At 45.6% G+C, this 23,089-nt stretch overlaps 1 protein-coding gene and 1 long non-coding RNA gene across 4 annotated transcripts; one reads left to right on the forward strand and one right to left on the reverse strand.

The window, feature by feature from the left end:
• The first annotated feature begins 841 nt into the window (after positions 1–841).
• On the forward strand, positions 842–19,583 carry LOC308570479 (uncharacterized protein). Of its 3 annotated transcripts, XM_081165351.1 has the most exons (11): positions 843–1,024; positions 1,426–1,590; positions 4,173–4,337; positions 5,610–5,774; positions 7,891–8,055; positions 8,261–8,428; positions 15,444–15,608; positions 16,107–16,271; positions 17,943–18,080; positions 19,034–19,190; positions 19,377–19,583. In XM_081165351.1, exons 1-10 carry the CDS (start codon positions 946–948, stop codon positions 19,168–19,170), a joined length of 1,512 nt encoding a protein of 503 aa, XP_081021477.1. In that variant the 5' UTR covers positions 843–945; the 3' UTR covers positions 19,171–19,190; positions 19,377–19,583. The 3 variants fall into 3 exon arrangements, with proteins under 3 accessions (XP_081021478.1, XP_081021477.1, XP_081021476.1); XM_081165350.1 differs by having other exon boundaries at positions 844–1,024; positions 19,034–19,583; XM_081165352.1 differs by lacking the exon at positions 8,261–8,428 and having other exon boundaries at positions 842–1,024; positions 19,034–19,583.
• A 111-nt stretch (positions 19,584–19,694) lies between these two features.
• LOC308570603 lies at positions 19,695–22,984 on the reverse strand. The gene is made up of 3 exons (XR_014001206.1): positions 22,621–22,984; positions 21,511–21,622; positions 19,695–20,544 (listed from the first exon to the last, which is right to left on the reverse strand). It is a non-coding gene; the product is annotated as an uncharacterized lncRNA (long non-coding RNA).
• Positions 22,985–23,089: the final 105 nt, after the last annotated feature.

Below are 23,089 nucleotides of genomic sequence, written 5' to 3' on the forward strand. Positions count from 1 at the left end.
GTTCCTCTTTGTTGCTTGAGAAGCAACATTCCACATTTTCCTGGATGCTGCTTGCAGCTCTGGGTGTCTGTGGATGTTATATCTTCTCTATCTATAATCTGACACAAGCTATTTTCTTGGGTGCTCCGCAGATGTTTAAACTCGCTTCTTTTTATATTAACATCCAGGGCCAGATTCAAAGGCAGAGAGTCCAACGTGTGTTTTCCCCTTCATTTACAAGGGCCTATCCTACAGCACATGTACTTCAGAAGGCATGAGTGATGGGAATCTTTGGTGTGCCACCACAAGCAACTATGATGTGGATAAGAAATGGGTGTATTGCAATGTCACAGGTAGGAAGAGAACAGCAAAAAGTGTTTGTGTTGGTTTAGGAGAAGGGTGTTCTCCTGCAGATGGGCGGAGTGATGGGAGACTCTGGTGTGCCACCACAAGCAACTATGAAGCTGAAAAGAAATGCCCTAGAGCAACTTTTTTCTCTGCTCATGGATGTAAGAGCTTCAGCTCATCATGGATGACCATCAAACAAATCATTGTCCTGTTCCTTGCTTAGAACAGAGGCGAGTACATCTCAGATTGTATGTATTCAACTCTGGAGTGAAAGTGTGCAGGTTGTGTGTTGATAGAAAATCTTTCTCTAAGTAACCTAAGATGATAACTGCTTCTGCTCTAAGAGGTCCACAAATCCTTGACCCCAGTGCTATTTTTCTAGAAAAAGAGGTGCTGGAACTCACCCGGAAGCCCCCTTTGTTTTCTTATAATGGCAATAGTACCCACCTGAGAGTTGATGGAACTGAGTTCCAGTGAGTTCCAGCTGAAAAAGCCCTGCTTACACCCACTTTCTTTTTCCTTTCAAATTCAGGGCCAGACTCAAATGGAGAGGGTCCTTCTTGTGTATTTCCATTCATTTATAATGGCAAATCCTATAGTGCATGTACCACTGATGGCATGAGTGATGGGAAATGCTGGTGTGCTACCACCAGCAACTATGATTTAGATAAGAAGTGGATGTACTGTAATGACACAGGTAAGAGGAGAAGGGCATATGTAGACTGCAAATGATACTTTATGACATTTCCCTCCATTTGCATTGAAATGAATGGAATGGGATAATGTAAATACAATCTGCGTCATTCATTATATAATTTATGTAAATTACACAATTTTGCCACAGTGAACAATAACATAATGTACTTTTGGGTGGAAGATGAACTGAAGCAGAATGGAAACAGTGCTGCATGCAATGAACAGCACCTTCTTGCATCCCTAGTGGTACATAAGAAGCAACATTCCACGTTTTCCTGGATTCTGCTTGCAGCTCTTGGTGTCTGTGGATGTTATATCTTCTCTATCTGTAATCTGACATGAGATATTTTCTTGGGTGCTCCACAAATGTTTGAACCCACTTCTTTTTATGTTAACACCCAGGGCCAGATCCAGAGGTAGAGAGTCCAACGTGTGTCTTCCCTTTCATCTACAAGGGCCTGTCCTACAGCACATGCACTTCAGAAGGCATGAGTGATGGGAAACTCTGGTGTGGCACCACGAGCAACTATGATGTGGATAAGAAATGGATGTACTGCAATGTGACAGGTAGAAAGAGAACAGCAAAAGGTGTTTGTGTTGGTTTAGGACAGGCATGGCCAAACTTGGCCCTCCAGCTATTTTGAGACTACAACTCCCATCATCCCTCGCTAACAGCACCAATGGTCAGGGATGATGGGAACTGTAGTCCCAAAACAGCTGGAGGGCCAAGTTTGGCCATGCCTGGTTTAGGAGAAGGGTGTTCCTCTTTGTCTGATCATGCAAAAGCAAGGAACTGCGGAGCTTTAAAGGAAGAGAGCACTCTGGAGACAAAGAAGGACAGACGTCATAGAGGTGTATAGAATTAGCCTAAAACTAATGGATGTTCTGTAATGTCACAGGAAGAGAACAACCCAACATAGGAAGCTTCTAAATATATTGAGTTAAGACCATTTGAAATACTAGCTCAGTGTTTTCTATATCACTTGGCAGCAGCTCTTCAGGGTTTCAGGCAGGCAACCTTGCTTGCAGTTGCTAGAGGTTCATTCTGGAGTCATCTGCATGCAAAGCAGTTGGCCTACCACTGAGCTATGAGCCTTTTTCCTTTCTGGAGTAGTCAGGTTCTGCTATCACTGGCTCTTGGGTGGGCTAGCGCTGGCTGTGTCACGTAGTTTTGACAATCATTTGCGTTTTTGTGTCCTTTTGGTGATATAGTTAGGCATTATCATGTGACATTTATGTGATGTTGTAGTTTGATTAGTGCAATGCATTGCTTTCTTTTCTTTTCTTTTTTGTAATTTCATACAATGTTTTGCTTCATTGTTCATTACATGCATTATAACATTTCCATTCACTTGGAGCTTCCAGATTTGGATGGAAAAGGGACGTTATAAATTTATGTCTTGCCAAATGCAAGGTGGTTCTTTTAAATGAGATCCAGAAGTAATACAAAACACAAGTGAGTGAGAAGATTAAAGATTTTATTCTAAACAGCAAGTAATCTATACAGTGGTACCTCGGTTTACGAACTTAATCCGTTCCAGAAGTCCATTCTTAAACCAAAGCGTTCTTAAACCAAGGCATGCTTTCCCTACTGAGGCCTCCCGCCACTGGTGCCCTTCCACCATTCGGCTTCCATTTGACTTCCGAGGCAAAGTTCACTAACCGGAACACCTACTTCCAGTTTTGCAGAGTTCGTATCCCGAATTGTTTGTTAACAGGGCTATTCGGAGACTGAGGTACCACTGTACATACCAAGCAAGCACCTCAATCTGACACTTGGAAGCCCTCAAGAAGTGGCAAAGTGACTCCCTCAGGTAGCCTTAGGCCATCAGTCCATGCATGAGCTTCTTAGACTCTGCTCAACACCATCTGATTAATAGCTAGCTAGCCCTTTAGCCTGTGTGGCTTGCTCGCCTGGCTACATGCAGATTATTCATTCGCCACCTCTCCCAAGGCCTCACGTTCTCCAAACAATGTCTAACACCAAAGAAGGTGAAGGTACCCAGCACTATCACTTCCTTCCACAGATTAGGGCATTAAAGGCTGTTGCGTGGCAAGGCCCCCAGACCAGCCCCTTGTTAAAATAAATTCACACGGACACAGAATATTTAGTTTAAGGTTACTGGCAAAATTATAGGCCACAACTTTATTGAATTACAGAAATGTGAGTGGTATTGGCATAGACTATATCGGACTCCTGCCCGCTTTGCAGGTAGTCAATAAAGGTAAGCCACTCCAATAGGAAGCCACATCGGGGGAACTCGCCTATAGCTTTCCTCGGTGTTCCCAGAGGGCTGGCATGGCCCTAGCCCCTCAAGCAGACTTTGGACAGGAACCAGGCCCTGGCTTCCTTTAATGGAATACCCTTGGTCAATGAAGGGGCAGGTGATGGCTGACCTCCCCTCCCCCACAATTCAACGAGCCAATGCCTAACCGCCAAGCCTTACAATGTTGTGACGATTGCTAAGAGGTAGGCACAAACCAAGTGGCCCATGCCAATTTGCCAAATGGAAAAATTCCTACCTGTCCCCTGTCCCAAGACAGGCGACCAACCAATGTCCATAGCAAGGCCAGAGAACACATAAATTACAGGGCGGGTGTGCGGGTGTTTGGCAGTGTGAATCAGGTGCATAGCCATGTTGCGCTGCCGCTTTTAAACTCCTCACAATCCCCCTGCTCAAAAATGATTGGCCAATAGGTTTGGGGTGATTGTGATGCCACCGTGGCATGAAAGCATTACTCTGCTCATGCCAGGGTGGGGGGAGGAACCGGGCTGGGCGCCTGCCCACAACCAGACCCACTCTAAAGATGATCCCACTTCTCAGCCATCAAAGAGCTAACAAGAGATAAGAAGGGGAAGGAACGGAGGCAGGAAAGGCAACTATGTTAGATCACTAACTCCTCAATACAATTTATTTTCTGGATCGATTGCCCATACAATGTGAGAACTGCCTAATAAACTGCTTCTCCTCCATGTCTACCCCAGTCTTCTTCAACTTCCCATCATCCCTCACCATTGGCTAAGCTGATTGGGAAAATGAGATGGAATTAGCAAGTCTTGGAGAACAAGCAAATAGAATAATGAAGGTATGTGTGAAAGTGTTCCATTCTTTAAGAACATTTCTTCCTTCTATCTGTTCAAAAACCAGGGCCTGATGAGAGTGTGGAAAGCCCGCCTTGTGTCTTCCCATTCACCTACAAGGGCAAGTTTTACCTCAGCTGCACTGCAGATGGGCGGAGTGATGGGAATCTCTGGTGTGCCACCACAAGCAACTATGAAGCTGACAAGAAATGGAAGTTCTGCCAGGACTCAGGTAAGCTCAGAGAAAACAGAGGAAGTGAAGGTTAATCATTCCCATTGGTACCAGATGGTCAAACTGGTGTGGGCCAAGATACTTCCTCAGTTCCTCAGGAGCTCTGAACCCATTGGTTTCCTCTTGTTTAGTGAAATGCTAAGATTTCATTAAAATTACAGTGTTTTAAAGGAAGCAATAGCATGACAGCACACAAGCTGTTCAGTGGATGATAGTCGCACTAGATAGGCTACATCTAACTTCAGAATATAATCTTTATCCTTGCTAGCTGGAAGAGTACCAGCTTTCAGTCCCAATCCTACCTGCTCAACCCTCCTTTAATTTTTTTTAACCCAATGTATTTTGTCAGTGACCTGATGCGTTTTTATTTTCTTCCTATCTACAAATAATCCAGAGGTTACTGAATGGACGTAACACTTTATGTTTCTTACAGGAACTGGGCAGTTGTCTGGGTTAGGGCATATCTGAATCCCACCCTATAATGATAGGAGCGTAAAGGGCTTTGGGAATGCAGGATAATATGGTGGTGGGCATGGATTTATTTATAACATTTCTTACCTTCCCCTTCACCATAAGGTCGTGGGACAGGTTGCAACAATACAATCATACAATGATAAAAACACATAAAGCAAGTTTATACAAGAATAATAAAAAGAAAAGCAGCACAATATAGGTTAATTCGGGAGGAGTTGCCATCAGACGTAAGGGTTGGGGCCTTCACAGTGGTAACACACTGGGGTAACACACTGACTATGGAATGTTTTTCACAGGGAGTTTCACTTCACATCTGCTTTAATGTCATTTCAGCCCCATCTGATTTCATTTTTTTAAAAAAAAACTCTCTCAGTGTTTTCCCAGCCCCCTCCTATGATAGGGCCTAGAGGTACTTTTTTCTCTGCTCATGGATGTAAGAGCCTCAGCTCGTCATGGATGACCATCAAACAAATCATTGTCCTGTTCCTTGCTTAGAACAGAGGCGAGTACATCTCAGATTGTATGTATTCCACTCTGGAGTGAAAGTGCGAAGGTTGTGTGCTGATAGAAAATCTTCCCTATAAGTAACCTAAGATGATAACTGCTTCTGCTTTGAGAGGTCCACAAATCCTTGCCCCAAGTGCAAGAAAAAGAGGTGCTGGAACTCACCAGGAAGCCTCCCTTGTTTTCTTATAATGGAAATGGCACCCACCTGAGAGGTGCTGGAATTGAGTTATGGTGAGTTCCAGCTTAAAAAAGCCCTGCTTGCACTCATTTTCTTTTTCGTTTCAAATTCAGGGCCAGACTCAAATGGAGAGGGTCCTTCCTGTGTATTTCCATTCATTTATAATGGCAAGCCCTACAGTGCATGCACTACTGACGGCATGAGCAATGGGAAATGCTGGTGTGCTACCACCAGCAACTATGATTTAGATAAGAAGTGGATGTACTGTAATGACACAGGTAAGTGTAGAAGGACATGAGTAGTTTGTGTTCATTTAGGACAGGGGTGGGGAATTCTTTCATTCAAAGGGCAGCTGACCCATCTATTTCACACTTGATAAATTCTCCATGGATTTTTGAACATGGAAATTATAGGAGTGGGGGGAGGCATTCAGAACATATTGTACAGACACTGTTGCAGTTATATTGGTTGTCTATTTGTTTTGGGAATTTGTTTTTTAAAAAATTGTGGCATTGATCTTTAAAGCCCCTAAATAATTTCAACCAGATTATTTGAAGGACCATCTGTGCTCATAGGAACCTTCCCAGTTCTTAAGATAAGCCTCAAGAAGCTTGCTCAAAGGCTTGCTGTCAAGGCCCATTAGGCTGGTAGGCACTAGAAACTGGGGCTTAATCATTGATGACCCCATAATTTCTTTTAACTGTTCTGAAGGGGATACTTGTTAACTTTCAAATGGATTTTAAACCTTTTTATTTCTATGTGAATTACACTCACACCCTTAAACAGCTATTGAACTGTTTTGTAATTTGCATTGTATTGTATGGATTTTAAAAATAACTCATATGTGGTACACACGGTGGGGTGTTGCTTTCCTGGCTATGGCAGTGCTGTTGCTTGCTGAGAGTGGAGTGGGGTGGAGCAGCATGGTAGCAAGGTCACTGGTTTGGCAAGGGCCAGGAGTGTCAGCTTGGCCCTGCAACTGTGGGTACGTGAGGCCATGGGTGCCAGGCAGCTTGCATGGCCCTGTCACTGAAATTTGTGGGTGCCTGGCCCCTTCATGGGTAATTTTTGGGGTGCTTGGGCACCCAGAGCCCCAGGGAGTTGGCACCTATGGCAAGGGTAGTGGACCCTACTGTATGTGTGTCTGCACTGGCTTCTGCTAACCCAATCCTTTCTACACCCTCACTGCTGTGCTGCCCTATCTCACCCTGGTTCTGGCAAGTGGACAGGAGCAGTACCCCACCAGACAGACACCATCACTAGACAGACACAGACTTTCTGTCCTTCATTTGAGCTTTAAAATATATAGGACTTGTATCACAGAACAAGAAAATAAGTTAAGACGTCCGAGAGAACATTTCTACTTTAAGAATACATAATCTATTTGTTTAATGACAGGACCTGATAAGAGTGTGGAAAGTCCACCTTGCACCTTTCCATTCATCTTTGAGGGAAAATTGTATGTCCACTGCACTGCAAGTGGGCGGAATGATGGGAGGTTGTGGTGTTCCACCACCAGCAACTATGATGTCGACAAGAAATGGAAGTTCTGCGAGGAGGACTCAGGTAAGGGCCTGAGGAAGTCAAAAGCTTGGAGAAGAAAACAGAGACAAACCTCCAGCAGTGAGATACAGAGGGGAACAGAATGAATGCAGATTAGTGATTGCCATTGCTAAAAGTTGGTTAAATATGTTGGCAACTCTTGGGACAAATTGTTATGTTTGTATGTCATCACAATGGGCTCCAGGTCTTCCACCCTGATCCCACTGCATTCCTCTAATGAGTTCCTGTCACCAGGTGCCAAAGCAGTAATGGGAGTAAGGGAAGGAGATAAATATTTGGGCAGCACCTATGGATGTTAGAGAATTTCAGTAAAAATGGAAATGGGAGTGGAAATCACCAATGTTCTTTTATTCATCCCATGAAAAAAATCCAGTGAATAAAATCAGTATTTGCTATTGTTTCTGTTTTGAGACTGCAAATGATACTTTATGATAGTTCCCTCCATTTGCATTGAAATGAATGGAGTGGGATAACGTAATGACAACATAATCAGCGTCATTAATTATAAAATTTACATAAATTACAATACATACAAACTTACGTACAATTTTGCCACATTGAACAATAACATAATGTAGTTTTTGGTGGAAGATGAACTGAAGCAGAATGGAAACAGTGCTACATGCAATGAATACAGGGCAGGTTGGAAAATAATACCTTCTTGTGTCCCTAGTGGTACATAAGAAACAACATTCCACGTTTTCCTGGATTCTGCTTGCAGCTCTTGGTGTCTGTGGATGTTGTATCTTCTCTATCTGTAATGTGCCACGAGATATTTCCTTGGGTGCTCCACAAGTGTTTGAACCCACTTCTTTTTATGTTAACATCCAGGGCCAGATCCAGAGGTAGAGAGTCCAACATGTGTCTTCCCTTTCATCTACAAGGGCCAATCCTACAGCACATGCACTTCAGAAGGCATGAGTGATGGGAAACTCTGGTGTGCCACCACCAGCAACTATGATGTGGATAAGAAATGGGTGTACTGCAATGTCACAGGTAGGAAGAGAACAGCAAAAAGTATTTGTGTTGGTTTAGGAGAAGGGTGTTCCTCTTTGTCAGATCAAGCAAAAGCAAGCAGCACTGGAGGATTAAAAAGGAGAGTACTCTGCAGACAAAGAAGGACGGACATCATAGAAGTGTATATAATTAGCTTAAAACTACAACATTCTTCTCTCCCCCCTCCACTTCCTTCTTGAAACAGGACCAGATATAAGCAAGGAAGCTCCCAAATGTGCCTTTCCATTCATCTTTGAGGGCAAGTTGTATATGAATTGCACTGCAAGTGGGCGGAATGATGGGAAGCTGTGGTGTTCCACCACCAGCAACTATGATGTCGACAAGAAATGGATGTTCTGTGAGGAGGACTCAGGTAAGGGCCTGAGGAAGTCTAAAGCTAGGAAAACAAAATAGAGACCAGCTTCCAGCAGGGAGATTCAGAGGGGCACAGAATGAATGCAGATTAGTGATTTCCATTTCACATGTTCACGTGCCCTTTTCTATCCTTTAGCCAGCCAAGTGAGAGGTATTATCAGAGTTCAAGTACACATTCTAGCTTGGTAAAAATACTCAAGGAGTGTGGTTTGGGTGAAAGAAGGTGTGACCTGGGGAAAGTTTCAAGGGTCAGACAGAGAGGTTTGAAGAACCACATCTGGCCCACGGTCTTGCTTATGTATAGCTGCCCCATACAATTGTGTGGAGCACCTACTTGGGAACAACAACTACAATTCTTTCTAGACATCCATTGTGAGGGTTTGATTAGCTGCTTGTGCGTGAAAACGTGCTCCCTCAGAGTTTGTGCGCCCCCACAAACCTCCGTGTGTGACGGAGCTCCTCAGACATGTCTGCTCTAGTCACTAGTAGAGTCCGACAGTGGCTGTCTGCGGAAGCGTTTCCAGCAAAGAAGTTCCTTAACGGAAACGCGTCTCCTGGACTCACGGCGTGACAGTTTCCTGCGAGGTATGGGTCTCCCGATGGGAGACTCCGATACCTCACCACTGTTCTCGCTGGAAGCCTCCCTGAGCCCTCCCTCCTGCTCGCATTCCCTCAGAGACCCACTCCTCCCCCTGCTGGTCCCTGCTTCAGCAGTTGAGTCTCTTTCATCCTGCCTGAGTCCCTCCACCACCTGATGCTCTGATGGCAGTTCCCTGACATCCACCTCCCCTCCAGGGCCCCCCTCACCCCCTCCCAATTCCTCCCCCCTGGGAGGTGAAGGGCTAAAACCCCGAAACGAATCTTCCTCATCTTCTGACGTCTCGAACAATTCTCTCCATCGATCGTCGTCCTGGCCAGCTGAATCCTCCTCCTCTTCAGAATCTGGGAACCCCTCCAACTCCTCTTCCTCGTCGGTGGTGGCAAAGTATTCCCTTCGGAACCTCGCTACAGGCTGAGGTTTACGTGGGAACCTCTGATGAAAAGTCTCTATTAAAACCTCGTCATTGACATCCTCTGCCCTAACCCAGGTGTTTTCCGACTCCGGTTCCCCCTCCCACATTACCAAATACTCTACTTGATCTCCCTTCCACCTGGAATCGAGGATCTCCGCTACATGGTAGCTGTGTTCCTTCTCCTCCATTGCTGGTCCCCTAGTGACCCTCCCCTCACTGTCTCCTCTATACGGTGACAGCAACGACCTGTGAAAAACTGGGTGCAGCTTCATGTGGTTCGGTAACCGGAGCCTGAAAGCCACTGGATTGACCTGCTGTATGACTTCAAACGGACCCAGCCTTTTGGGTCTTAATTTCTTACAACCTCCTTTGAATGGCAACCCTTGGGTTGACAGCCACACCTGGTCCCCCACCCTGATGCTTTCACCTTCCCTTCTGTTTTTGTCTGCTTGCCTCTTATATTCCTCCTTAGCCCTGTTTAAGTTGAGTTGGAGCTGGCGATGGATCGCTTCCATTTCTTCCACGAACTGTTCCGCAGCTGGAACGCTCCAGTTCTCCCCCTCCCCCCCTGGGAAGGCTCTGGGATGGCACCCGTGATTAGCCAAAAAGGGGCTCATCCCCGTGGACACGTTCTCTGCATTGTTGTAGGCAAATTCTGCCAACGCCAGCTTCTCCACCCAATCATTCTCTCTGTCATTAACATAACACCTCAAATATTGTTGGAGAACCCCATTTGCTCTTTCCGCCTGCCCGTTGGTTTCAGGATGACGGGCCGTCGAGAAATTAACCTCTACATGCAGTAAGCTCATGAGCTTCCTCCAGAACCTGGAAGTAAATTGTTTCCCTCGGTCTGAAACCACCCTCAAGGGGGCGCCATGCAACCTAAACACATTCTCTACAAACAATTTGGCGGTTTCTTCTGCTGTAACCGCATGTGAGCAGGCTATGAAGTGGGCCATTTTAGTTAACAGGTCTACTACAACCATGATGGCTGTTTTCCCTCTAGACCTTGGCAGATCAGTCATGAAATCTATTGCCACTGCTTCCCACGGTCTCTCAGGTGTGGGCAGTGGTTCTAATAAACCAGCCGGCGCCTGCCTCTCCCCCTTGGCTCTTTGGCATTGTTCACACCCTCTCACATACTCCCGCACATCTTCCCTGACCTTGGGCCACCAAAATTCCCTGGTAACCAGCCACATGGTTTTGTGTTGCCCAAAGTGCCCTGCTGTGGGGCTATCGTGCAGCTGCTTGAGTACTTTCTCCCTCAATTCCCCTTCAGGTATATATAACGCTCCCTTATAATACAATGCCCCATTTCTCTCCTCAAAACCACCGGGTTTGTCTTCCTCCCCTCTGAGATCCCTGAGTTTCCCCTGGGCGTATGCATCCTGTACCGTACCCTCTACCAATTCCCTTTGCCCCACCAAAGTCGCCCCACACACCCAGCGGTCCTCTGGAATGATATGGGTTTCTTCGGGTGCTCCCTCCCCCTCCAAATATTCAGGTTTGCGTGAGAGAGCGTCCGCCCTAACATTCTCTGGGCCTGGCACATAACAAATCTCAAAGTTAAATTTGGAGAACTCTTGGGCCCATCTCAACTGCCTTTGGTTGAGCACTCGCGCCGTTCTCCAGTACTCTAGATTTTTATGGTCCGTGCACACTTGCACTTTATGTTGTGCACCAACTAGCAGATGCCTCCATCTCCGGAACGCCTCATGAATAGCAAGCAGTTCTCGGTCGTACACCGTGTAGTTCCTCTCGGATTTGTTCAGCTTCCGCGAGAAGAAGGCACACGGACGCCACTCCGACTCCTCCTTCCCCGGCTGCAGAAGAAGCACCGCCCCTATGGCTCTGTCAGATGCGTCTGTTTCAACCCTTAGCTTCTTTCGTAAGTCCACATGCAGAAGTTGTTCTTCAGAGGCGAAGGCCCTTTTCAGTTCCTCAAACGCTCGCTCCGCCTCCGCCGTCCATACAAACTTCTTCTTACTGCTGAGACAGTCAGTGATGGGCGCCGTCAGATGGGCGAAGTTGCGGATGAACTTACGATAAAAGTTTCCAAACCCTAGGAACCTCTGCACATCCTTCTTGGTTTTGGGTGTTTTCCATTCCAGCACTGCCTGTACCTTGCCGGGATCCATGGCCAATCCCTTGTCTGACAGGCGGTACCCCAGGAATTCCACCTCCTTGGTATGGAACCGACACTTCTCCAGTTTGACCCACAGCCTGTTGGCTTGCAGTCTGCTCAACACTTCTCTGACGTCTCTCACATGTTGCTCCTCATTCTCAGAATACACCAACACATCATCTAGAAAGGCAACGCAATTCTTGTAGAGCAAAGGGCCCAGCACGTGGTTCATAAAAGATTGAAAACACGCGGAGCCTGCTTGTAATCCAAATGGCATAACGAGGTATTCAAACGCCCCCAAAGGGGTAAACATGGTGGTTTTCCATTCATCCCCTTTCCTTATGCGTATCAGGTTGTACGCCCCCCTTAGATCCAGCTTTGTGAAAATCTTTCCCTTCCTCACCATGGTCAAAATATCATCAATTCTGGGCATAGGGAACGCCACCGGTTCAGTCACTGCATTCAGCCGCCTAAAATCACATACAAGTCTCGGCTTGTCCGCATTTTTTTTGTCCACAAAGAACACTGGGCTCCCCCCTGCTGCTTTGGACTCTCTGATGAAGCCTCTCTTCAGGTTCTTGTCAATGAACCCTCGCAACTCCTGCATTTCCCTGTCTGACATGGCATACAACTTGCCCACGGGAAGCTGTGCTCCAGGGAGTAAATTGATCTGACAATCAAAGGGTCTATGAGGTGGTAGTTGGTCAGCTTCCTTCTCGCTGAACACGTCGCTGAGATCTGCATACTGTGGTGGTACCTTCACCTTCCCCATTACTTCAGTCCCTGCTAGGGTGGCTTGGGCCCCTACTGAACCCTTCTCCCCTTTGCAGTGTTCTAGGCAATGTGCTGAACCAAAGGACACCACTCTTTGATGCCAGCCAACCAGCGGATCATGTAGAGCTAGCCAGCTCATTCCCAAAATAATGGGAGCGCCTCCCAGGGTGGCCACATTAAACGCTATCAGTTCTGTGTGCCTTGCCACCCTCATTATCATTGGGACAGTCTGCAAGCGGACTCCTCCTCCCAACAACTCCCTGCCATCAATCGTGGTCACCTGCAGGGGGTTGCTTAAAGGGATGGTCTGTATCTGGTGTTCAGCAGCAAACTCCTTGCTCATAAAATTGCAGGAGCTGCCTGAGTCCAATAGCGCCTTTATTTTTAGGGGATGCCCATTCTGCAGCTCTAGCGACACTTCAATCACTAGAGCAGGTCGAGGAGCTTCTGGCACGGGCACTTTCACTGCTCTTTGGCCTGGCTGCAGTGCCCCAATTGTGGCAACCAGGCGTTGGCTTTTACCTGCTCCGCTCCCCCTTCTTCTCCCCCCTCAACAGCTCCCACCATCCCTTGCCATTCCTTCCTCTGGGGGCAGACTCTGGCAAAGTGGCCTGGCTGTTGGCAGAGATAGCATTTCCGGGGGCCCTTTCCCTCCTTCTTAGCTCCCTCGCTGGTTTTTGAAAATGCGCGCGCGCGCGCTGTTCCGATTTCCATCGGCTCTGCCGGCGGGAAAGCTGGCTCAGGAATGTCTGGAATGCGGAACTCCTTCCAACGTTCCCCTCTCCCTTCCCGCCTCTCCAAGGCTCTTGCCTCCTGCCGCGCTCCTATGGTCAGCGCAGATTTGGTCAGCTGATCCATAGACTCCGCCCTGGGGCTCCGTGCCAGCTCGTCTTTCACCCCCGAAGAAAGACCTTCTTCAAATAGCATTTGAACGGGTGCCGCCGATAAATCCCAACTCAGTCTGTGAATCAGCATGGTAAACTCAGTCCAATATTCACGGACAGATCGACTCCCCTGCTTACAAGCCATTAGCTGTCTGCGCACCACCCCTTCCTCAATATCGCTGGAAAACATGATATCCATTGCACGAAAGAACTTCATTGTGTCCTTTAGTATGTCATTGTGCGTTGCCATTAGGGGTCGAACCCAGTCTCTAGCCCCTTTCTCAAGATGCCCAATTACAAAAGCAACTCGCGATTCCTCATCAGGGAACTCATCGAACTGCACATCAAGGGCATATTGCATCTCTGTCCTAAAAGCATGGTAGTCCTTGGGGTCCCCCCCAAATTTCTGCACCAATCCTGGTACCTTTCTGGGGAATTGAGTGGCTCTCCCCTTCTTGTCTGCATCCTGAGCCCTTCTCTCCTCCAGCCTCGCCGTCTGCAGGGCCAGTTGAACCTCCAACGCTCGGTATCTATCTTCCAAGCTTGGACCAGCTCCAGCCCCTGCTCCTCCGGTTCCGGTTGGTTCGCTCATGATGCCTTCTCTTGCACAGGCAGCGTACAAAGACTGTCGGACTGCTGTGAGGGTTTGATTAGCTGCTTGTGCGTGAAAACGTGCTCCCTCAGAGTTTGTGCGCCCCCACAAACCTCCGTGTGTGACGGAGCTCCTCAGACATGTCTGCTCTAGTCACTAGTAGAGTCCGACAGTGGCTGTCTGCGGAAGCGTTTCCAGCAAAGAAGTTCCTTAACGGAAACGCGTCTCCTGGACTCACGGCGTGACAGTTTCCTGCGAGGTATGGGTCTCCCGATGGGAGACTCCGATACCTCACCACTGTTCTCGCTGGAAGCCTCCCTGAGCCCTCCCTCCTGCTCGCATTCCCTCAGAGACCCACTCCTCCCCCTGCTGGTCCCTGCTTCAGCAGTTGAGTCTCTTTCATCCTGCCTGAGTCCCTCCACCACCTGATGCTCTGATGGCAGTTCCCTGACATCCATATTTAACATGTGGGTGTTGAGAGGGAAGAACGAGCAGGAGGTATGATATTGGGGGCATGGCCTCACTTTACATTATACCTGTAGGAAACTACATCATGTGGAGAAAACATGAAGAGGGCTTTAGTTTACAAAAAAATCAAAAACACAAAAACTGAACTGCATTGATCTGATCCAAAAAATTTGTGACTCCAACATTAAAAGACAGCCATATATGTGTGTCTAGTTGTTCCCTCAGCATGTCATATTTATTCAGAGACCTCAACTTCTGACTTGTGGGGATTCTCTATCTACTAAAGCACTTCTAATACTTGCTTAGTTATTTTGCATATTTCTCGTATGGCTCTTGTCCAGAGTAGTTGGATTTTGGAGCATTCCCACCACATGTGGAGGTATGTGCCTGTGGAGGTGCATCTTCTCCAGCATTGTGGTGAGGTTCCTGGCGTATTTGTGCTAGTTTCAGTGGTGTTTGGTACCACCTGTGAGGTCTTTCTTTTTTGTTGATATGGATTTAAAGGGAGGTTTAAACCACATTCTGGTCCACTGAGTGGGATTAATATCATAGCCTATGTCATCCTCCCATTGTTTTTTGATTATGTCTAGGGGGGTTGTGGAGTAGTATTTTGTATATTGCGGATGCTATCCATTTGCCATATCCCTTTGTTGTTAGGAGGAGGTTTTCGAAGGTCTTTAGGGGCCTGGTTTGCTGACATAATACCCCACACATACATTAAGTAAAATAGAAACATTGCCACCCGACTCTACCCCCACTCACCCTGGCCACCTCTACCTCTCCCCCCCTTTTCTTCCTAATGTAACACTAATGTCTCAACAAATGAAACTGACTTGTAGAAAATGTAACTTGAAAAAGAGACATTGACATACTTTTGTAAACCAAGAAATCTTTAACTAAAATATATTAAAAATAAAATATCTATTAAAGCGCTGTTATCTAGCAAAAAACAGTAACGGGAGAATTACTTACTTAAATTAAATATAAGGGAACAAAATAGTTTTTGGGGCCCAAATATGCAGCAAAATTCAGCTTCTCGGGTGTTGTGTATGGGTATTTGGATTGTCTGGTATCATATTCTCTCTGTGTGGCATCAATTATGATATGGCTTGCCCACATATCCCTCCACCCACCTTATTTCTAATTTTAAAACCTAGGTCCAGATCTGAAGGTAGAGAGTCCATCTTGCACCTTCCCTTTCATCTACAAGGGCAACTCCTACAGCACATGTACTACAGAGGGCATGAGTGATGGGAAACACTGGTGCGCCACCACCAGCAACTATGACAAGGATGAGAAATGGATGTACTGCAATGTGACAGGTAGGAAGAGGACAGCAAAAGTGTTTGGGTTAGTTTAGGAGAAGGGTGTTCCTCTTTGTCTGATCATGCAAAAGCACCGAACTGTGGAGGATTACGGAGGAGCGTACTCTGCAGACAAAGGAGGACAGCAGGGCCGTCTTTAGCATATGTGCCGCTGGGGTGCAAAGATCCACCCAGAGCCCCCAAATTTAGTTTAGGGGGAGTGAACTCAAAGTTCACCTGTAACAACAATGCAGCGGAAAAAACTGCTTTTGTTCCCTGACTCATCGGGAATATTTGACGCTACGGAGTAACAGAGCGATGGTGGAGGTGGGCGGGGACTTATGCTCTGTTACTTTTCACTGCTGCCGATCGTGAGGGACTGGTTGGCGCCCCCCAGAATTCGGCGCCTGGGTGCCCCACACCCCCAGGTGAAGTTGGCCCTGGAGGACAGGCATCATAAACGTGTATATAATTAGCTGAAAATTAGCCTCTCCCCGCCCTTCCTCCTTGAAACAGGACCAGATATAAGCAAGGAACCTCCCAAATGCATCTTTCCATTCATATTTGATCGCAAGAATTACAGCAGCTGCACAGAAGATGGACGGACTGATGGGAAGCTGTGGTGTGCCACCACTGCCAACTATGATGCAGATAAGAAATCAATGTTTTGCACCATCACAGGTAAGAGACAGGCAGAGGAGAAAAGTGGAGAGGCATACCTTTTCTCTGAGGCTCATTCTTTATTGCAATTAAAATGGAAATTCATGCCCCCTTTTTTCTTGGGATGCAATTGCTGATGAGTCACCAAAGTCTACAGCTTTCCAAAGGAGAGCATCAACATTTATCTGTTAGTAGATAAGCTCATTAATGATGCTTGATCTGCTTATATCACATCTAGATGAGGGACATAATCCCAATGTATTTGGTGACCACACTCATTTTTGATCACATTATTTTCACATTTTGACTATGAGGTTTTCACTGTTTGTGTGTGCTGGAGGTTTAAATGTGTGATAGGGCAATATAAGTGCCAACTCTACCCCTATTCCCCATTTTCATCACCAAAGGTGCATGTGCAAAAATCACTTTGTGGTAACCTTACTGCAACAAAATATAACGAGCAAACTGGGCTGCATACATGTGGCAAATTGTTCACCACTATAGCTTTCATTTATACAAGAATAATCTTCCTTGTTCTATCTTGTATCCAGAATTATGAACGGCCCTCTAAAGTAGAACATCTGCTGCAAATACTCCTCCCTTCTGTGTTAAGGGTTGGGATTAGCGAGTGCTTCCTCATCTGGCTTGCTCAGTACCTTATTATGACACTGTCATTAAAAAAACCATTTATGTCCATGTAAAACTGAAGAGTAACTACTCTGTATAGGGCAGCAAAGCCTGTGAAAGTAAAATACATGCATGAGAAAGAAGAAATTTTGTGGCTGTGAAGAAAGGCAGCGTGGCAGGAATCTAGCTATTTTCTCCTATAGCAGTGTTCTTTGACTTTGGGTCCCAATATGTTGTTAGGACTACAATACCCATCATCCAGAGCCAGCTTGGCCAAATATTCAGGGATAATGGGAGTTGTAGTCCAACAACATCTGGAGAGCTAATATTAAAGACATCAACAAAGAGGGAGTTTTAGTTCAAGGTTAAGCCTTTTAAAAGGCAAGCAGTAACAGGAACACAACCAGTTATTCTAAGGCTCACTGAAGAAGAAAACAACATGCTTGCCATGTGAATGCCATTGTTCTCTTGATTTGTGCTGTTGGTGACTTAATATTGTTTCTGGTTTAAAATTAGTTTAATTGTTATGGTGTCACCAAGGAATGACAGGAGCTCTAGTTTCTAAGAGGCACCAGACACTTTCTGGCAATGGCTATGATCCCAGAACCCCAAAAAGGACCAACCTGGAATTTCTGCAGTTAGGAAAGTAATGGGGAAATGCAGTGAAAAGTGTGAATCAGGATGAATGCTCGTTGCTGTATAACCTTTCCACAAACAAATAAGCTCTAAGTTAGCCTTTGTATAAACTTTGTGGAAGCAAATCAAGATTGTCTAATCTCCTTGTGAACAATTTGGAATGAATGTTCAATAAAGACCAGCCATAGTCTAACGTCTGTGTAAGCTTTCTTCAAGCAAATCTGGATAAATGCTCAGTAAGCAGGTCACCTGGAAGCAACCTAAGAGAGGGAATTCTGCAAGGAGTTAAGAAAACTCAACATAACATGTTCCCATAATTGGGGTCCCTGGGATTCCTGGGAGGCATCGTGCTTGTTTAAAGTAATTTGCAGTCTGAGATGCAAATGTGGTCTTACTCCAACTCTCTCTCCCCCCTTCTTTTCTATTCAGAAACAGGCTGTGTCTTCCCTTTTATCTATAAGGGGAAACCTTATGAAAGCTGCACCACCCTGGATAAACATGAAGGAAAAGCTTGGTGTGCCACCACTCCAGACTACCAAACTGGCTTGAAATGGAGATTCTGCAACCGTAAGCAGATTGGGAGGGCAAATAAAAGGTCAAGGGTGGGGTGGGGGTTATTTATGTTCCTATTTGTAGGTCAGACTAAAGACCAGGTCAAAGTGTGGGTGCATGGAGCCTGTGAGTTGAGACCATACAAAATCTTTACTTCTTACTTGGCATGAAAGTTAAGGCATTTGTCATGCCTTACAATTTCCTGGTGGTTTTGGAGCACAAGATTGTGCCTTAACTTTCATCTGAAACACAAGGGGTTTTTAAATCACTGAATAATGTTGTCATAGGTAGAAATTATGGGGAATGGTAGACTAAAAGTGTGAAACTTAAGTAGGGATGACAAAAATATACTAGTGAAAATAAAATAACCAATTTGTTATCTTAAGAGAAAGATACACTTTTCAAAATTGTGTATACAGTCGTAGCTTGGAAGCCAAACACCTTGGCACTCGTACATTTTATCTCCCGAAATGCCACAAACCTGGAAGTGAGTGTTCCGGTTTGTGAACGTTCTTTGGAAGCCAAATGTCCGGCACGGCTTCCGCAGCTTCCGAATGGCAGTCAATCAGAAGCCATGCCTTGTATTCCAAACAAGGTAGAACTCTACCGTGGTACCTTGGGTTACCTTATGTAACCAACACTTCAGGTTACATACGCTTCAGGTTACAGACTCTGCTAACCCAGAAATAGTGCTTCAGGTTAAGAACTTTGCTTCAGGATGAGAACAGAAACCGGGCTCTGGTGGCGCGGCAGCAGCAGGAGGCCCCATTAGCTAAAGTGGTGCTTCAGGTTAAGAACAGTTTCAGGTTAAGTACAGACCTCCGGAACGAATTAAGTACTTAACCTGAAGTACCACTGTATTAGGAGAAATTTGCACTTAAACAGTGAGAGTAACCAAAATTGATAGACTTGCCCATCCCTCAGGTTAACCTCTTCAATCCGCTTTTTCTTTCTTTCTTTCCATTCAGAATTGGACTGTGTCTTCCCCTTCATCTTTCGTGGCAAGTCATACGACAGCTGCACCAAAGCAGGACGCTCAGATAAAAGGAGCTGGTGTTCCCTCACTAGCAATGCTGACACTGACAACAGATGGATTCTGTGCTGATTCAAGCAGAGGAAGTTCAGGTGGGGATGGATCACAGTGGAACTGAGGGATGCTTCCAGACAGGCAGAGATGAAGAAATTGGCAGTAAAGTCTAGTAGCAGACATGTCATGTGGGGTTGCTGGTTCATGTGTTTTGTCTCATATGTAGGACGAGGCAAAGAGATTTTATCTTAACCCACATGCTGAGACTCTTCCTATATATTTAGCTCTCTTTTCAGTTTGTGTCCAAAGGAGCTGACTAACCAACTACCTGGTCTTGCTGAGATGTTTGTAGTTTTAGTTTGGATGGTCCTGACTCTAAATGATGAGGATGTCAACGAAAAAGAAGACCAACAAATGAACCAAGTCCAGCTGTCTTTTTCTTACTTCGATGAGTTTTGTAGCTGGGAATAAAAAATCTCTCAGACTTCCAATCTGTATGCCTTCTCCTTCTACCCCCCCTTTGATCTTTCTGAAAATCTTCCTGTCCAAGGTGTTTCTTAGCAGCTGTGGTGTGCAACAACTCTAGTGCAGAAGAAAGCAGGCTTGAAGCTTGCATATTCTACTAAAAATTAGTGATCCACCAACTGGAGTCAGATGCAAAAGTCATACACTTACTTAGAATTAAAGAGCATGGTGCTTCTGAGCTACTGCTCAGAACTGAGCTGGGCTCAGTCTTTTCACTCAAAATCTGCTTTCCCAGCATTCTTCATTTCAACAGTCGAAGGAGCAAGGTGAGGAGCCATTTCATTGTCCCTATTGTTAAAACAACTCCAAGAGCCACATATCCTTGCTGATCTACTGCATATCAACCAGACACCTGTCATTAGATCTGCTCATCCTGACCCACCCATCATTGCTGCCTTGCACTTACCCTGTATAAAGCAGTGACAAAGGATTGAGTTCTCACATGCATGCTCCTTACTTAAGGACCACCACAATCAGTTATGGACTTTAGATTCATAATTCTGATAAAGGAGTTGGCATGGGAATCTATTGTTGTTTGGTATTAAACCATTGCTGGCTTAGAGATGAACTACTTCTGAATACTGGACTGGAAATAGTTGGCTAGAATATCCTATTCAATGTGGCACCTATTACACGTGCATTTGCTCAGTGCAAAGGAACAGCTGACACTCTCCTTTGTTCTCAGCAGTGATTGCTAGGAAGGAACAGAAGTAGCTTTCTAAGTTGATGATGTGAAGCACACTTAAGATAGAAACACTTGAGGAATTCAGCTTATTTGAATTCCTATGCAAAATTACCTTTTCTCCAAGTATTGGGAAGCTTTAGGAGCAATGCTACCAAGTTTACCATTTGGTGGGAGACCACTGGGATTGTGAATTCAGCTGCTTCTTCGGAAGTGAGGTTGAAAGATATTCAGGGGTACAAGAACTGGGGGGATAGCGTGGAAAAAAGTTACCATCACCAGCCTGGCATCAGTTCTGGGTTAAATGTAACCTTGTATCTCCACCAACAATGAATTTCCTAAGGAGCTATTTAACACACCTTCTGTGACCTCATAAATGATTGGAATCAGCCAATCAGGAATCAGTGGGTATAAGCACAGTGTGACATGTTATGATGTCATAATCCAACAGCCAGTGTATAGGCATAACTGTAGACAGAGTAGGAAAGGCAGCTCCCCTTAACCACTTCTGTTTGTCTTGATAGGAACACATATGTAGCCAGTCTCAGGGGTGTAGTGTGGGGGATGCCAGAGAGGCCACGGTCCCTGGCACACAATTTTTAAGGGGGCACGAACCAGGTGCCCCCCATGTAGGCACCCCAGTGCAGAACAGCTCAGTGCTTCTTCCTGCCTGCTAAGGGCCGCATTAACTGGCTGGGCTCCCCCTGCACGGGAGGGCAGGCAGCTCATCACAGCCCCACTTTGCTCTAGTGGGGGTGGGGTTGCTCTGGCAGCCTTGTGGGCTCGGCTGGCACACTCTGCTTGGCAGGTGCGCGTGCCCCAACTGCTAGCAATCAATGCTATGCCACTGGCCAGTCTATATGAAGGTAGTAGAAGTCACCCACTATTACAACATTTCAAATGCTTCCTTGATTTCATTCTTTAAAATAATAGCACCTGGTTTTCAGCAGCTTACTGCCTCTGATAGTGGAGGCAGAACATTGCCACTATGCCTAGTAGCTACTGAGAGACAAATTCATGAAGGATAAGGCTATCTTATAAATCCATTCAAGTCGCTGGCCATCACTACATCTCATGCGAGTGAATCACATTATTTGATTATATGCTATGTGAATGAATACTTCATTTTTTTGTGTCCTGCCTCTTCCAACTTTCAGCTTCAGCGCATGTTCCTGTGTTCTGATATTATAGAAAGATACACACTTTCTCACCTTTCTCTACTACTTCTGAGCAGACACGCTTAGGGTTTTTCTGACATGGAACCATTTCTTCACAACTTGCATAACCGGACTCTTATATTCCCATTACACCAGTTGACAGATCCTTGGAGAATGATGAAAAATTGAAAATCCTCCAAGAACTGGTCAGTGCCAGATCCCATCACTTTTGGCATTTACCACATCCGGGTAAACATTCACTTATCACCTGGCACAGCAATTCAAAGTTCAGTTATGAAAGAGAACTAGTTACATAATTATGTGATCTGTGGGAGGGGGCATTGGGGAAGAAGGCCCATTTCCACAAAAAGTTTGGAAAGAGCCTCTTTTGTAGGAATCTTACCATGCCTCAAATATGCACGAGGGAGAAATTAATCCACTTTGAATTTTAAATCAAAATTACCTAGTATGCACTCCCTGGGGTAGGGTGCTTTTCTAATGATTCTAATACATTTTATCCTGCACTGTAAATAGCAGGTTGTGGCAGGGTGGATTCAGATTGGTATAATGGTTTTGGTGGAAAGGATTAATAGAACTTTCCCTATTTAGAGTTTTGGATGGTATGAGAGATCCAGTCACAGACCTCAGGGTTCACCTGTGGTTTGGTTTATAATAGGGTCCCCAAATGCACACTGGTACATTATGGTCTTTACTGATCTTCTAAAAAACCAATAAAGAGTTGGGCTGCCAAATTTCCATAGTGAGGGCACCACACCTTAACCCTCACCCAGGCCCTGTACCAGCCACTCCCCATACCATCCATTGGTTGAGTGCAGTGGGGCAGCCTGTCAGACACACATAGTCTGGCCCCATGAGGTGGAACCTTAAGTTTTCAGAGTTCCAACTCTTGGGATGAGCCTATATACATTCGGACTCCAGATACAACCTGTAACACATGGACAGTGGTGTGGGGAGGGTGGTGTGAGTCACAATAGGAGGGATGGGGCGAGTGAGCCAGGTCCTCCTGCTCCTCTCACTCATGAAATTATCACTGCTTGTTTTGGGTCACCTGTATAAGTCTTGTTATCACAACTTTTTCTGCATTAGTGAACAAAGACACCCTATCTTCCATAGAATTATCTACAAAAGTTACCGGTCGATTACCTTCTAAGCGTGGCTTTTGTTCTGTTTGACAGCAGTGATAAACCCTGCTTCAAGAGCTTCTTCGTAGGTAGTTAGGCCACGTTCCTTCTGAGAATTTAACTCTTCCCTCCTATGTATGCACTGACTCCCAAAAAGTGAGATAGAGCAGGTATCTTAGCAGTTTGGAGAACAGTTAGGAAAACCTCCCATTTGCTCTCCAGTCCCACTGTACCTTAGTGAGTTATTTTTAATCTGAGGCAGAAATATCCTACAAACCTCTCTCCCTGTCTCTGGTTGCGAAAATACAACAGTAATAAAATTAAATAGGTAACAATTTGTTGCCCTTTCATAAACCTTAAAATCAGCTGCCCGAGGCAGGCACCCCACTACTGGTAGGGCTGGCCCTGGGTGTTCTTTAGGGTCTGGATATAGCACCCAATAAAACATAACATTCCCATAGGCTGGACAAACAATGAAACTTCTATACGAT

The sequence above is a fragment of the Podarcis bocagei genome, assembly GCF_964188305.1.
Source record: "Podarcis bocagei genome assembly, chromosome: 13".
Classification (NCBI taxonomy): domain Eukaryota; kingdom Metazoa; phylum Chordata; class Lepidosauria; order Squamata; family Lacertidae; genus Podarcis; species Podarcis bocagei.